A 13,993-nucleotide genomic window follows, 5' to 3' on the forward strand; every position below is an offset into this window, starting at 1 on the left:
CCAGACTATATTATTAGTGATGTATTGACCAATTAGGTCTATTTTCAAAGGAGGTGAGATTAAAAAAAAGGGAGAAATAAAATAAAATAAAATAAATAAACATGATTTATGCTATGTAAAGTGACTAAATATCAAAATATGAGATTATAAAATAATTGGACACTCGATCAGATGAGTATAGGGGAGGGCAATGGTAGTAACAACCAATTACCTAGAACAAGTGTCTCTGTTGAGAAAGACTCCTTGTTTTCATACACTACTTGTCCATTTAACACTCACAAGTGACAACCGCCACTCTTTCTTATGGTCATCACACAAATCTAATCTCTTGTCATGATAAGTAGTTATTCTTTAGTGATTGGATGATTAATATTTATTTTATTTTATTTTATTCCTCTTTTTTTTTTGTATCCTCTCAATGATCTACGACTACTCCATGTCTTAGATAACACTTGACACGTTCAAAAGTGATTGGGACTCACAATTGATGTATCAAAATTGCTTTACAATGTTTTAATAGTGTTAATTGACATACTCTAATTTTATTTTATTTAATTTTTTTGGCCATTATTTTAAGCTGTCAATATATTCAGTAAGTTGATCATAGACTATATGATAGGTCTATAATTGAGCTCAGTCTAAATCGATAATATGTCAATATACATGATCATCAACACTGATATCCGTATATAATTCATACGTGACACAGTCGATTATAGAAGACATAAACATTCTTTAGAGACCCTTTGAAGTAAATGATAATCCATTTAAATTCTCTCCAACAGTACAATTCCAACGGTTAAAATTTTTTAACGGTCAGATTTAGGTAGCCCTACAATATTAATTAAAGGGACTCTTTTGAACTCCTCCATGCTCATTTATTCATCACTTTCTAGTTTTGCTTCAACAATTACAATGTTACATTCATCTCAAACATCCAAATGTTCTTTTATTTATCATTGTGGTAATCCTGAGGTATTGAAAACATCACGAACCGACAAGAATTTGGGTTGAAAATTCTACAATTGTGCGGTTGGAAAAGTTTGTTTTTGTTTAAATAAGACTTTATTTTTGTTCATCACGTAATCCAATTTACTAATTTATCCTTATTTTTTTAGGATAATGGTGGATGCTCTTATTTCAAGTGGCTTCCCTCCAATTCCGGTGTCAAAATTTCAAGGCATTGCAAAGTTTGAAATGTTGGAAAGACTTAGAGATTCCGAAGAAAATAAGAATCTTCTTATGACATTATATAGAAAATTGGAATACAAGATTGATCACTTAAAGGGACTATTGAAAGACGTTGAAATTGAGAGGGATCAACTTAAGCATAGGTTGACTATGACTGAAGAAAAAGAAAAGGGCATGAAAATTATAGTGTATGGTTTACTATTAGTTTTACCTTTTTGGAAAGGTGTAATGGGGATGTAGTGGGATTGAATGTATTCTGACTCTTTTATTAATTGACTACTTTTTACTTATATTATATATGATTTACCTTTTTCATTCATCGACTACACAACACTCTACTGTATATACTTTACCTTTTAGTCAGAATCTATAATCAACGATGACATTTATGTAAAAGTAATGATACTTTGATTATATAAAATTTATAATGTTTATCGTAAACTATAAAAGCAGTTTAGAAAATAAAAATTTTCAGCTGTACACATCCAGAGCTAAAAGTTAAAAGTAAAGATTGTCTAGTCTAATAAAATAATCATCATCCACAAATAAAAATTAAAAATTGTCTAAACATTCAACATTTTTGTTTTCCACTTGCATCTTGTAGATGTCTTGAGTAACATCATTAAGAGATTCATCTAATTTTGAAAATTCATTCTCATTTTCTTTCTCCGTGATACCTTCTTTTTCTGGTGCATCATTTTTTCCTTCTTCTTTATGTTTTTCTCCCTCTTCTTTCTCTACTTCTCCTGCATTTTTCTCTTTTGCTTTCTCTCCATCTCCTTCATTGTTTTCTTCTACACAAATACTTTTCTCATTTTTATCTTTTTCATCCTTCTTGCCTTCGTCATAATCCTCTTTCTCCACACCAGCTGATCCATTAGCTCTGTTTTCTTCTTCACCAACAGCTTCTTCATTTTTTTCTTCTTCCTCTTCATCACCTTCATCGAGATTTTCCCTCTCTACAACAGCTGCAACTTTAGGGATCATCACCTCATCATCTTTGATCGAGACCTGTTTCAAAGCTGTTGCCTCAAGGAGTTCTTCTTTAATGACGCTGTCATCGCTGACAACCCTCGCCGCTGAATGCTGACTTTGTACCTGCACACCTACATTTTTAAGTATTTACCATTTATAATAAACTAAGTTATCGATTGATAAAGAATGGTATAGATTCTATTATAAGTAAAAGGGACTATATAAAATATGCAACTTCTATAATATATAGAGCAGATATTACCTTCATCTTTATCTCTCTTCTTTTGTTTCTCCTTTTCTGCTCTCCTCAGCCTCACCTCTTTCACAAAATTAACGATGCCTTAAAATAATATTTACACCCAAATCTCGATCATTATCCCCATCCTTACCATCCTACGATGAGGTGATGACAGTCATACTCTCCATATAGGCCTTCAAGCCATCGATGAATGTGTTCTTCGGTTCATCCGTGAATGCTTTAAAATTTTTCATGTAGTGCTGCTTCATTTCATGGGCTGTGGGGATAAGGTATGGGTGTACTCTCTACAAATAAATAGGCAAATAGATTGATTAGCAACACAATATTGGTAAAAGTATTCTTCGAAAAAATAGTTTCATACCTTTGTGCTCCATCCGTTCAAATATGAATCACCTTCGATTAGTTTATCATCTTTTACGGCGTGCCATCTGAGCAATTGGGGAATGGGTAGTGGGTCTTTAGTTGATTTACCAATTCCCCTATTGAGTGTGGAAAAAGCTTCGTATATCCAAATCTGTGATCAAAAGAAAAAATAAAAACATATAACTGAGAGTCAGTATAGTATAGACACCATAGATGAATTACAGTATATAATAAACTACTTTAATGGTTTATAATCAAATAGCATAAATACCCAGGGAAATCCGTAGAGCGCGTACGATGAAACTCCCTTTGTCACAAATGTCTTCTTCTACCTGCTGAAGTCATTTTGCTTCTTTAGATAGTCTAGAGTCAAGGCAAATTACTCCTTACCCCAAGGGTATCTCTAAAAGAAGATCAAGTTATCCACCATCTTGATGGTGTCAATGTCCACAGTTTTTGACAAGTCGCGTGCAATCAATATGCAGTGCACGGACCAAACCAAGCAGTATTTAAACTTGTACTCCTTGTCCAGCCTCCCACCTTTAATAAGCTTCAACAATCTTTTTGCATTTATATTCTTTTTTTTTTCGCAATCTTTTTGAAAAAAGCTTCACCCACCTCCATCACTTTGACATATTTTGAATCATAGGGATAACACACACAGTTTAAATCCGTGATTAGTGCAAACTCCTTCAGGCCAAAACATGCAGGCCTGTCATTTATGGCGACGAAGAAGTGTATAGTGGACAAGCTGTCCATTGAACTTCATATATTCTGGCAAGTCCCATAAACCATCAAAAAAGGAATTCTTAAGCCTAGAATTCAGACGTTGATCAACCACGACTTGTTTAAATTCATAAAATATTTTCAAACAGGACCTAACTGATATCTTAGTCGAAAATGATCCGATATCATCCAGGACTGTAGTGAGGTCGTACCTCTCAGCCAAAATAAACCTTGCACAGTGGGGCAACATCAATGCTTCCTCATCTATCCTAGCCTCAATTTTCATTTCCTCCAGCTTATCTCGAACCAAAGCTTCAATAACTTCCTCGCTGCAATTTCTATTCTCCAATTCATCGACTACTCATTTTTTTCTTTTCTCAAACCTATCAACTTCTACAGCCTTGCATTTTTTTACCTTTAGCTAATTGTTATCATCTACGGATAAAAAATAATATTTTTCAACTATAACAGCAAATACAATACCTAATCGACCTATCAGTCTATTAACAGGGCAACAGTTGCAGCACCAAAAATATCTATTTACAGAAGAAGTTTCTTTCAAAACAACTTCATCACCCACAAGAACATGCATCTAAATCAACATTATATTGAACAAAAACAAGAAGGAACCCAAATTTTAGCATGAAAAATGAGAAAATTTGGTAAAAAAATTCAATGCAATCGTCGAGGGAAATTAAAATCCAACAAAAACAATGCACAATCAAACCAAATGCCTACTTAAAACACAAATTTTAAGTAAAATCAAGCCCCATTTTTTCAAAAAAAAAAATTAATTTTTGGGGTCCAAATATCAAATACGAGTATGATTCAAACCAAGGAATCCCCAACATGAACATGCTTCTACAACACCATTACATTGGAGAAATGTTTGAACAAAAATCACATATCTTGCCATATTTTGATGAAATTAGTGAAGAAATTTCAACATGCAATCGCCAAGGATTATCGATATAAACCAATTATCCATCAACAATCAAGTAAATACCAACTAAAAACAACCAATTTTAGTAAAATCAAGCCCCATTTTAAAAAAATATTCAAATTATTTTTAACTCCAACGAGTTTAACCGCCATAAACGAATTTAGAAAAAAATAGAAAAAACCCATCAATATGAAGCACAAATTAATCGAAAGATGAATATAACTTACCTGAAGTTGAAGATGATTTACACAAACTCAAAATTAAAAAATGGTGAAAAGGGGAGATAAAGCGGGAGAGAGTAACGAGAGAAGATGAGAGAGTTTTTTTTGTATTTAATAAAAAAGTGGGGTTAAAATGTATTTAATAAATACATAAGGGGTTTCAAAAGATATAATAAATACATAAGAGGTGCCAAAAGGTTTTTTTATTTTACACTTAAACCCATACCCCACAAAACCCTAAAAAATTAGGTCAAACAATAAAAAGTGTCACTAGGTTGAGCAGCAATATTCTTTTTGTTGCAATTGTTAAGCACTGAAACGTCTTCCCTATTTTTCATGCAATTGTGAATGAGAGGTTCTTTGATGCCACTAGGTTGCCCGATTTCCATGTTTGCTTCCTGTCTTTGGCTAATAGAATCATCTAGGACTTTTGTGGAATTCACTATTAAATTCTTTATTTTTAATCCATTCTTTTTTTCCCTCTTGTTAACTTTGATAAATACTTGAAAATTATTGTTAGTATGGATATCATCATCTTTTCCTTTTCCTTTTCCAGGAGCTTCTGTAACCGGATGCATTCTCTAGTTGTCAGGAGGCTCATTTATAGAGATGTTAATTCTTTTCTTGCCTTCTTTTTTTCATTTCGAAAGCAAAATTGATCTGATCTTGATTCTCATTTTGTTCATCCTCATAACATATTTCTGGAGTATTATTCTTGGTTTGCTGGTCATTTTGTTGAGCTAATCTAACTTTGGCCCTTTTCTTTCTAGACACTATTTGAAAGTCACCTATATTATCCTTGTCTTTCATTTGTTCTCTCTTTTCTTGCTTGTTCTTCTCTTTGACTCTTGATTCTCTCCTCTCTGATTTTAGTTCTACATTGTGAATCATGATGACCTTGCATTTTACAGTACAATCAATAGCTAGAAACTTTCTCATATTCAATGTTCAACTACTTTCTATCATCGCTATCATCCATCCTTTTGAATTCCAATCAAATTTAGTCCTGTCTGGAATTCAAAAGATCTATTTCCAATTTCACTTTAGCCACATTACCCCTAGATTTTAAGTAAGTCGCTTGATCCGGCGCCACAGCCACACCTACATCACTGACCAATTTAGGGGTTATATGCTAATTAAAGAGATGTTATGGGAGTTGGTAGGTCAAGATCCAAACTGGGACAATGGAGTTTTCTTCCTAAGGTTTGAAGATTTTCATAGAAGTTTCTCTAATATCAATATAGTCTTTAGCAAATATATGATTGTAATCAACCTTATTCGTAAAATCTAGATAAATATGTTTGGCGTCAAAGTAGGTGATTTTAACCTGACCTGTGAGTTGACATTGTTTGATGAAAATCTTTTTGATATCTTCTATGGTCGGTTTTCCTCTGTAGAACTTTCAAATAATGGTGAATCGATAATCCTTAGTCAGGTTCACAAAATAGTCTTCTGTGTTGAAAAACACAGCCAGTTTTTCGAGGTGAGTACCATGCTTGATCTCAATCGGATTGTCGTTTCTTATTAGAGAAGAGAGCTTCGATTGGACGGTCTCTACAAATATTGATTTAGAAATCACGAATTTGGTATTCATTTCCTGACCCTTGCCAACCCCATTAGAATTCCTCCCCACAACATCTTGTTTGGGCATAATATTATTTTGTTGTAGTTTCGTAATTTGGGTTTGAGCATTAAAGGTGGTATTTTGCTTAGGTTTGATAGATGGAGGATCGAAATTGAAAGAGACTTTAGGTTGAGATGGAACGAAGCTCTATTTAATAGTCTGTTTATGAGTTTCAGGTATTAAATTTTGGTTGTTTTTGGTGGTGACGATTGTTTTAGCGGTAGAGGCATTGACTTCAATGTCTAAATTAGCCGTTACATGTGGCTCACTGTAAGTATTATCATTGTTAGAAGTGTTAGGTAGCTGAGTTCTCGTGCTGTCATTGGCTTTATCAAAAGGGTCTGGTGGTTGTGTGGGCTTCAGTGCATTAGTAGACATGTAGAGAGAAGTTGGAGAAATTATCTAGAGAGAGAAAGAATAGTTCAATTGAATTTCGTTTGTCATAATATAAATAAAATTTAAAAAAAAACATCGTTTCATAATATATGAACTGTAAAATCCTCTTGCTGTATGAAAATATTTCTAATGCTACAAACTTTCAATAAAGTCGATTACAAAGATTGTCTTAGATCATCAAATTCTAAGTGTGACACTAATTTTTTTCTTAATCCCTTTGTTTCGCGTCTCCACCGTTGGAAATTGATCTTGTTTCAAATATTTTTAAAATTATTTTAGATAATTGTTTATTTGTTAATTTGATTCATTATTTTAACTTTAAACTTAAAATATAAAATTTGAAGTTTGAAAAAAATATATATTCAAAAAAAATTCAAGCTTTTTTCAAAATTGCGCATAATATACTTTGAGGGTTGTTTGTTGGCGGGATGAAATAGACAAGGATATTTCATGGGTTGAGATAATTTATATATTAAAATAATGAAATAAAATAATTCAAAGACTAAATAATTCATTACCAAATACAAAATCAAATAATTTTATAAAATATCTCAAAATTATTATCCCAAATTAAACGATCTCCAACAATGTGATCATACTATTTTTTTTTGCTCAACTTCAAATAGTACTCCGCTTGCTCCAAAGTATCGACTACTAATTGAAAACTTTTTGGGCTTACTATTTAATTTGAAGGTCCATATTGCGTCAAAGATTTCTAAAATCTAATGATATTCAAATCCCAATAAAACTTTAAAATGCAATGAACGTTGTAATAAATCAAAAAATAAAAAAGAATAGATAAGTTCATAATGTCATAATGGTTGCCTTTCATGTCTCCTAATCAACCTTGCTAAACCAACCTTCCTTTTTAGGACATATATATATATATGGATAGGCTCTTTTTAGGTTTTGTTTGTAACTATTATTATGGATCCAATCATACAAAAAATGTCACTTTCTCAACACATTTTTTTTTTTCATTTAGGACACATTAGGTGTGTACGCTCCAAAAAGCTTGATATCCCATTAGAATTACATTTACTTAGCATCATCACTTTATGTGACATTTGTCACATGATGAAATGAATTAATATGTTTTGAAGATTTTCTTACAAATCATATCACATAGCTATCCTTAAGAAAAAGTTGGAAGAATAAAATTGCTACTCAAACCTAAAAAAACGTTTACAAGAAAGATAACAAAGCTACACTAGAATACAAGGTTTTAGTGAAAAGCTGCAAATGTATATATGATCTCCTCTCTATGCCTTGCGTTAATATTCCTCTGGTATTACAATCTATTATTAGAAAACTTCACAAGAAATCTTAAAAATACTACACAAAATAATTTGAAAACTGCAATTAATCAAGAATCAAATTAGTCCTAGAAGAAAAAAGCAAAAGCAAAGCTTCAATTACACGATTGAGGTTCTACAAGCATATTACGCTCTTGAAAATATCATTTTTGCCTAAATTACAATCGATTTTAGTATTTAGAAATTGATATAGATCTTAATCCTGATCTCAATATCTCCTTATTTGTTTGTTTGTGAGTATTTATTTGCGTGCATGCATGTGTCCTCCGAGACGGACCTATATCATTCAGAGAAGGATTTATGATTTTAAACTTATGGGCTCTCAATAAAATAAATTAATATGTAATAATCATTGAATTAAAAAAACGATTAGTGTATGCTTAAAAAAAATTCATTTTTTTTGAATAACCCAACTAATTATTTGAAGAGAACAAGTTAGTTTAAGTCAATTATAACGCAACATATATTTAAACAAGAGGGGAAAAATTGCTGAGCAGTAGGACAAGAAATAAGAAAAGCCAGTTTGAATAAAAAAAAAATACACCTCCCAAGCATGGATCAATCCCATATCATCATACGAGCACTTTAAGGGTCCCTTCTATGTCATTGAGTCAATCTTAAATTTATTTATGATTTTCGTGAACAAAATTTTATTGACTTATTATGTTTTTTAATAATGTAAAAAATTTACAGTAGCGGATGGGTTCCTGGTAGATCACCCCTTTTAAATGTTAGCCCATTAAAAAAAGTTTTACAATTATATATTCTTTGACAAATTATTTGATTTTATGTAACCATATATATGCAGCACTCAACAACCCATATTTCAGTGATATATGAGTAATATACAAATATGAGAATATATGTCCATATTACATCATTTTTTCGGTTGTGTAACACCAAGCTATTTCTCTCTCCGTCTTAAATTACTTAATGTGTTTGCTTTTTACACAACTCTTAACTTTTAAGGAGAAATTAATAAGGGGTGAAAATTGACTAATATGATTTTATTTAATCTTTGATTAGATGAATCTTCTTCAATTAACATGGGTAAAATTGAAAAAAAATGGTTAATTATCTCTTGTATTTTAAACATGCATGCCAACTATTTCGAGACAAAATCTTTTAGCAAACAGGCCAAGTAATTTGAAACCGGAGGGAGTACTACAAAACTTCCACACTAAGAGACATATTATAAACAATGGACTCAAAACATTTGAAAAATCAATTGATACCATTGTCGAAATCTAAAAATAATGTCAATTAATCATCATTTATGACGATAATATGATTTACCATTTGAAACATGAAGAAGAAATCACGTAACTCCAGATGAACATTTGAGTAACGAACATGAATTTTCGGGCACAAGTTTTTGGAGTTGTTTCTTATTTGATGTTGTTAATTTCAAAAGATTTGGTACATCCTAGGGAGAATATATATCTCTAATATGGGCAATTTGGTTGGAGCAAATTCTAGAATTTATAGAATATGGGTGTACCGTTAAAAGAAAAAAAAATATAATTTAGTGGAAATTTATCCATAGTACTCAAGGTAGATAACTTTTAACCAACTGCACCATCTAATCCTCCTATAGCATGAATGTCAATAGGAAAAACTACACTAATTTTAGAAAATATATACACAAAATTCTAGTTTTACGAAGAGATCACGATTCATGTGCTCATTTTCTTAGTGTAAATTTGCTCGGCAACTGGCGATGTATGTCTTGTGTATATTTATGTATCACGTTATAATATATCTATATTTTGTACACACATATATACACACATCTATCTATCTATATCTGTGTGTCATATGCATATATCAATATTATTTCATAGAACAATAGTGTGGAAAAATACAACTCTTTATTCAACTAATTCTTTAAGTTTCTCTTCTCAACTAATTCATGCACATAGGTGGTGCTTATGTAGACCTACAACTATCTTTTATAATACAGAACTGGGATTCTACATCTTAATTATAAACTATATCAAACTAATCTGTTGCAAATATATTAATGTTAGGATTCTATATCCTAACCCTAATCTAATTCTATATCCTAAGCTAATTCGGTTATGCTATATGTATTGTTTATCATCCTCCCTCAAGCTGATCATTAACAATGATGCAACTCCAAGCTTGCTCCAGAGTCCTTGTAAACGAGTTTTGTATTTTTATGGCTTGAAAAATCATGACTTAATCCATAAGATCCTTCTCGTTACCCTTTTCTCGAATATCGTATCCTTTTAGTGTATTAACAAACAGAATGAAGATTGAATATGGAGTCTTGCCTAGCATAACAATCTTCAAGATTTTGTTTTTGTTTTCAAGACCTTTAGAAAATTAAAATTCATACCCTTGCTTTCTTCGTTTAATAGTTTGTGTATAACGGTGAGACTATCACAAATTCCTTTGGATTCATTTATATCTTCATTTACAGTGTTTAATGACTTAATCTCATCTTGATACTCTGAATTCTTTGCTTGAATTGAAATTTGTTATCCTGGATAGCTTGTAGGTAATTATCCTCAAGAATCAACTAAATTTGTGTGGTCAAAGTATGGCATGAACAAGGAACATTGGCTCTTCCCCCTTGGTTCCAGCTAGCCAACTTCTCACCAAGACATCTTTTTCTTCTACATACTAAGCAAATTTAACTATGTTATATGTTTGTTTATCAATATGAATATATGTAACATACACATGATATATAAGTGATGTGCATCAGTGCATATGATATACATATATATAAGTCTATTCTTCTTTCAACCTCCAAGTTTGAGAATCATCAAAAACTTACTAAATATATACATCGAAATCGTCCCAACCTTGATATATAAGTTCCTCAAGATGATAACTTTTGAAACATCATTCAGAAAATGATCCCGATTTCGAAAAACCAGCTCAATGTCTAGAAAATTGAGATAAACCAAGTTGCCTATAGAATCAGGTGGAATAGAGAGTTAGCAAAATAGCGTTATCTAATTCCTGCGCAGTCCTAATCATGGATAAGCAAGATAACATACAGAAGAATAATTAATTAAAACATCATAAAACTATATCTGCATAAAAAACAAAAAACAATTCTCTTCAAACCAATTTCACAAACTAAAAAAAAAACCAAAACAAAAAGAAATTAAACACTAACATTATATACACAATGATTTGACAAATTATAGTTAAATTTTATCATTTTACGCCACTATTTAAATTTTAGCCCTTTTAAAATACATTCATTGACAAATTATTTGTTTTTATGTTACCATAGGCAACAGTAAACTACTCATATTTCAGTTATATACGACTTGCTACAACTTGTTAACTTCACATAAATTTGCAATAAAACTGGCACGTAAACATAAATGAGTCAATATCTATATTATGTACATTATTGATACTTCAAAGAATTGAACAAAATTTAATTACAGATGAAAATGGAACAACGCATGCAAGATTTTCCTTTCTGGCCAAAATTGTGAAATATTCAACAAGGTAAGTGGAGAAAAAAATAGTAGTTCTAAGTTGTGGCCTCCCGTCAAAGCTTGCGATAATTTAACAATGAAACCAAAAGTTGTTCTTCTGATAAAACTTGTAAAGTAATAATTTAAACAACGGAAAAGGATCAGAAATATCCTTCAAGTATTGAAATTGGATCAAAAATATTTTCCGTTAACCAAATTGGGTCAAAAATACCCTTCGTTAACCTATTGGGCCAGAAATACTCTTCAAGTATTGAAAATGGTTCAAAAATACCCCTCCATTTATGACTCAAAAATATACTTGCAACTAACGGTTTTTAAAAATCATAATTAAAAATTTAAAAAAGGGTCAGAAATACCCTTTTTAAGTATTGAAATTGGTTCAAAAATACCATTCATCCACCTTTATGACTCAAAAATACCCTTGCAACTAACGATTTTCTTAAATCATAAATAATTTTTTTAATATATGTGGCAGCTTTCACTTGGTTGAAATTAAATTAATTTAAATGTTATATTCAATCCGGCCTCAACTCAAGCTTTGGGGTGGGGTGGGGTGGATAATTTTGAGTGGTATAACCTTTGTAATTTATTTTCCCTACTTTGATGAGGGAAGTTATTTTTCTTAGTTTGAAATTTAGAATAAATATGTTTTTTAGGAAAAACATTTTTCAAAATTTTTAGTCAAATGAACATTTTCGTTCGCACCGAACCCACCCTTAAAAGCTTGTAATGGTGAGGTGATGCTTTTTCTGGTAGTTCTAGCGTCGGCATAAGAGAACACTCCAAGATTCATGATTAATCAAAGTTTTACATCAAAATCTTTTACCTATTTTTTTTTTCTACAAATGGCCTTAAATAATTAATTATCATTTAACTCGTATGGAATTGGTATATCTTATATTCTTCGTTATACAATTTCCTATTATTTTAACTCTCACCTAAAATATTATACTAGTAGATTGCGATGATTCTTTATAAAGGGAATTGAATGTACTTCATAGTTATATTCCCTGCCTCAGAAAAAGTAACATGCATCTTTAAGGTTAGATTTTGACCATATTATAAAATAATAATGTCAAATAATGATACTGTATATCCTCCGTTTTAATTTATTTATTTTAATTATTATTTACATAAAATATTTTAAATTATTAATTATATTAAATCTTTTAATAGTGCAATTATTTTATGAACATAATTTTTAATATATAAATTTTATTATAAAAAATTAAAAAATTTATATCCAAATTCACATCAAATATTAATTAGCTTGATCATTATACTTCGATAAACAAAGAAACAGAGGAATGGATAATAGTTACAAGATTGACGTTTGCATGAAAGAGTAAAATTACTGAAAGTACTGGTATTTTATTTACTATAGATATTCTCTGAAAGTACTGGTATTTTATTTACTATAGATATTCTCCACAAGCACGGATTAAAAAATGCTTTTTCACAAAATTTATATTGTCTCGTTTTACCGCTATATTAAAGCCTAGCATTATTGACGTTGGGGCAACCTTTATACGGTTTGAATCGGGTAGCTTGAGTTGGGGTTGGATTGGATATAACATTTTAATTAATTTAGTTTCAACCAAGTGAAAGGTGCCACATATTTTTTTTTTAAAAAATTATTTATAATTTAAGAAAATCGTTCGTTGCAAAGGTATTTTTAGCCATAAAGGTGGATAGATGGTATTTTGAGCCATAAAGGTGGATAGATGGTATTTTTGAACCAATTTCAATACTTAAAGGATATTTCTGACCCTTTTTTGAATTTTTAATTATGATTTTTAAAAATCGTTAGTTGTGAGGTTATTTTTGAGTCATAAAGGTGGATGGAGGGGTATTTTTGAATCATTTTCAATACTTAAAAGGGTATTTTTGGCCCAATAAGTTAACGAAGGGTTTTTTTGACCCAATTTCAATACTTGAAGAGTATTTCTGACCCTTTCCATTTAAACAAGATAGTTAGGATAAAGATAACATCAAGTACAAGTTGTGGCACGATAAAACTTGTGAACAATTGAACAATATATACAAGATTTGAATTAGCTAAACTTATGACCTACCAATTGAATGAGCGTAATTTCTTCATGCTTCCAGTTGTGTAACGCCAAGCCATTACTACAAAACCTACAGAATAAGGGACAGAGCACAAACAATGGACTCAAACAGTTCGAAAAATCAGTTGATACCATTCTTATTTAAATCTGAAAATGTCAATTAATCATAACGTATGCCAATAATGAATTTAAGAGTTGAATCGAGAAGAAGAAATCACTTAACTATATATGTGAACAGTTGAGCGTCGAACTTTGAGTTTGAGTTTTAAGAATATAAGTTTTTGGAGTTGTTTTCGATTTTGATGTTGTTTCAAAAGATTTGGTATTCTAGGGAGATTATATCTCATATTTATGTATATTTCGTATATGGTATATGTCATATGCATAAATATTAACATATATGTGACATACATTTGATATAG

General features: G+C 30.9%; 1 protein-coding gene across 1 annotated transcript; it reads right to left on the minus strand.

Moving 5' to 3' along the window:
- Positions 1 to 1,743: 1,743 nt before the first annotated feature.
- Positions 1,744 to 5,256, minus strand: LOC124897555 (surface protein P113-like). Its single transcript, XM_047410380.1, has 7 exons — positions 4,935 to 5,256; positions 3,727 to 3,871; positions 3,407 to 3,500; positions 2,787 to 2,939; positions 2,586 to 2,709; positions 2,429 to 2,485; positions 1,744 to 2,297 (listed from the first exon to the last, which is right to left on the minus strand). Exons 1-7 carry the CDS (start codon positions 5,254 to 5,256, stop codon positions 1,744 to 1,746), a joined length of 1,449 nt encoding a protein of 482 aa, XP_047266336.1.
- Positions 5,257 to 13,993: the final 8,737 nt, after the last annotated feature.

Source organism: Capsicum annuum, chromosome 1 (genome assembly GCF_002878395.1).
Source record: "Capsicum annuum cultivar UCD-10X-F1 chromosome 1, UCD10Xv1.1, whole genome shotgun sequence".
Lineage (NCBI taxonomy): Eukaryota > Viridiplantae > Streptophyta > Magnoliopsida > Solanales > Solanaceae > Capsicum > Capsicum annuum.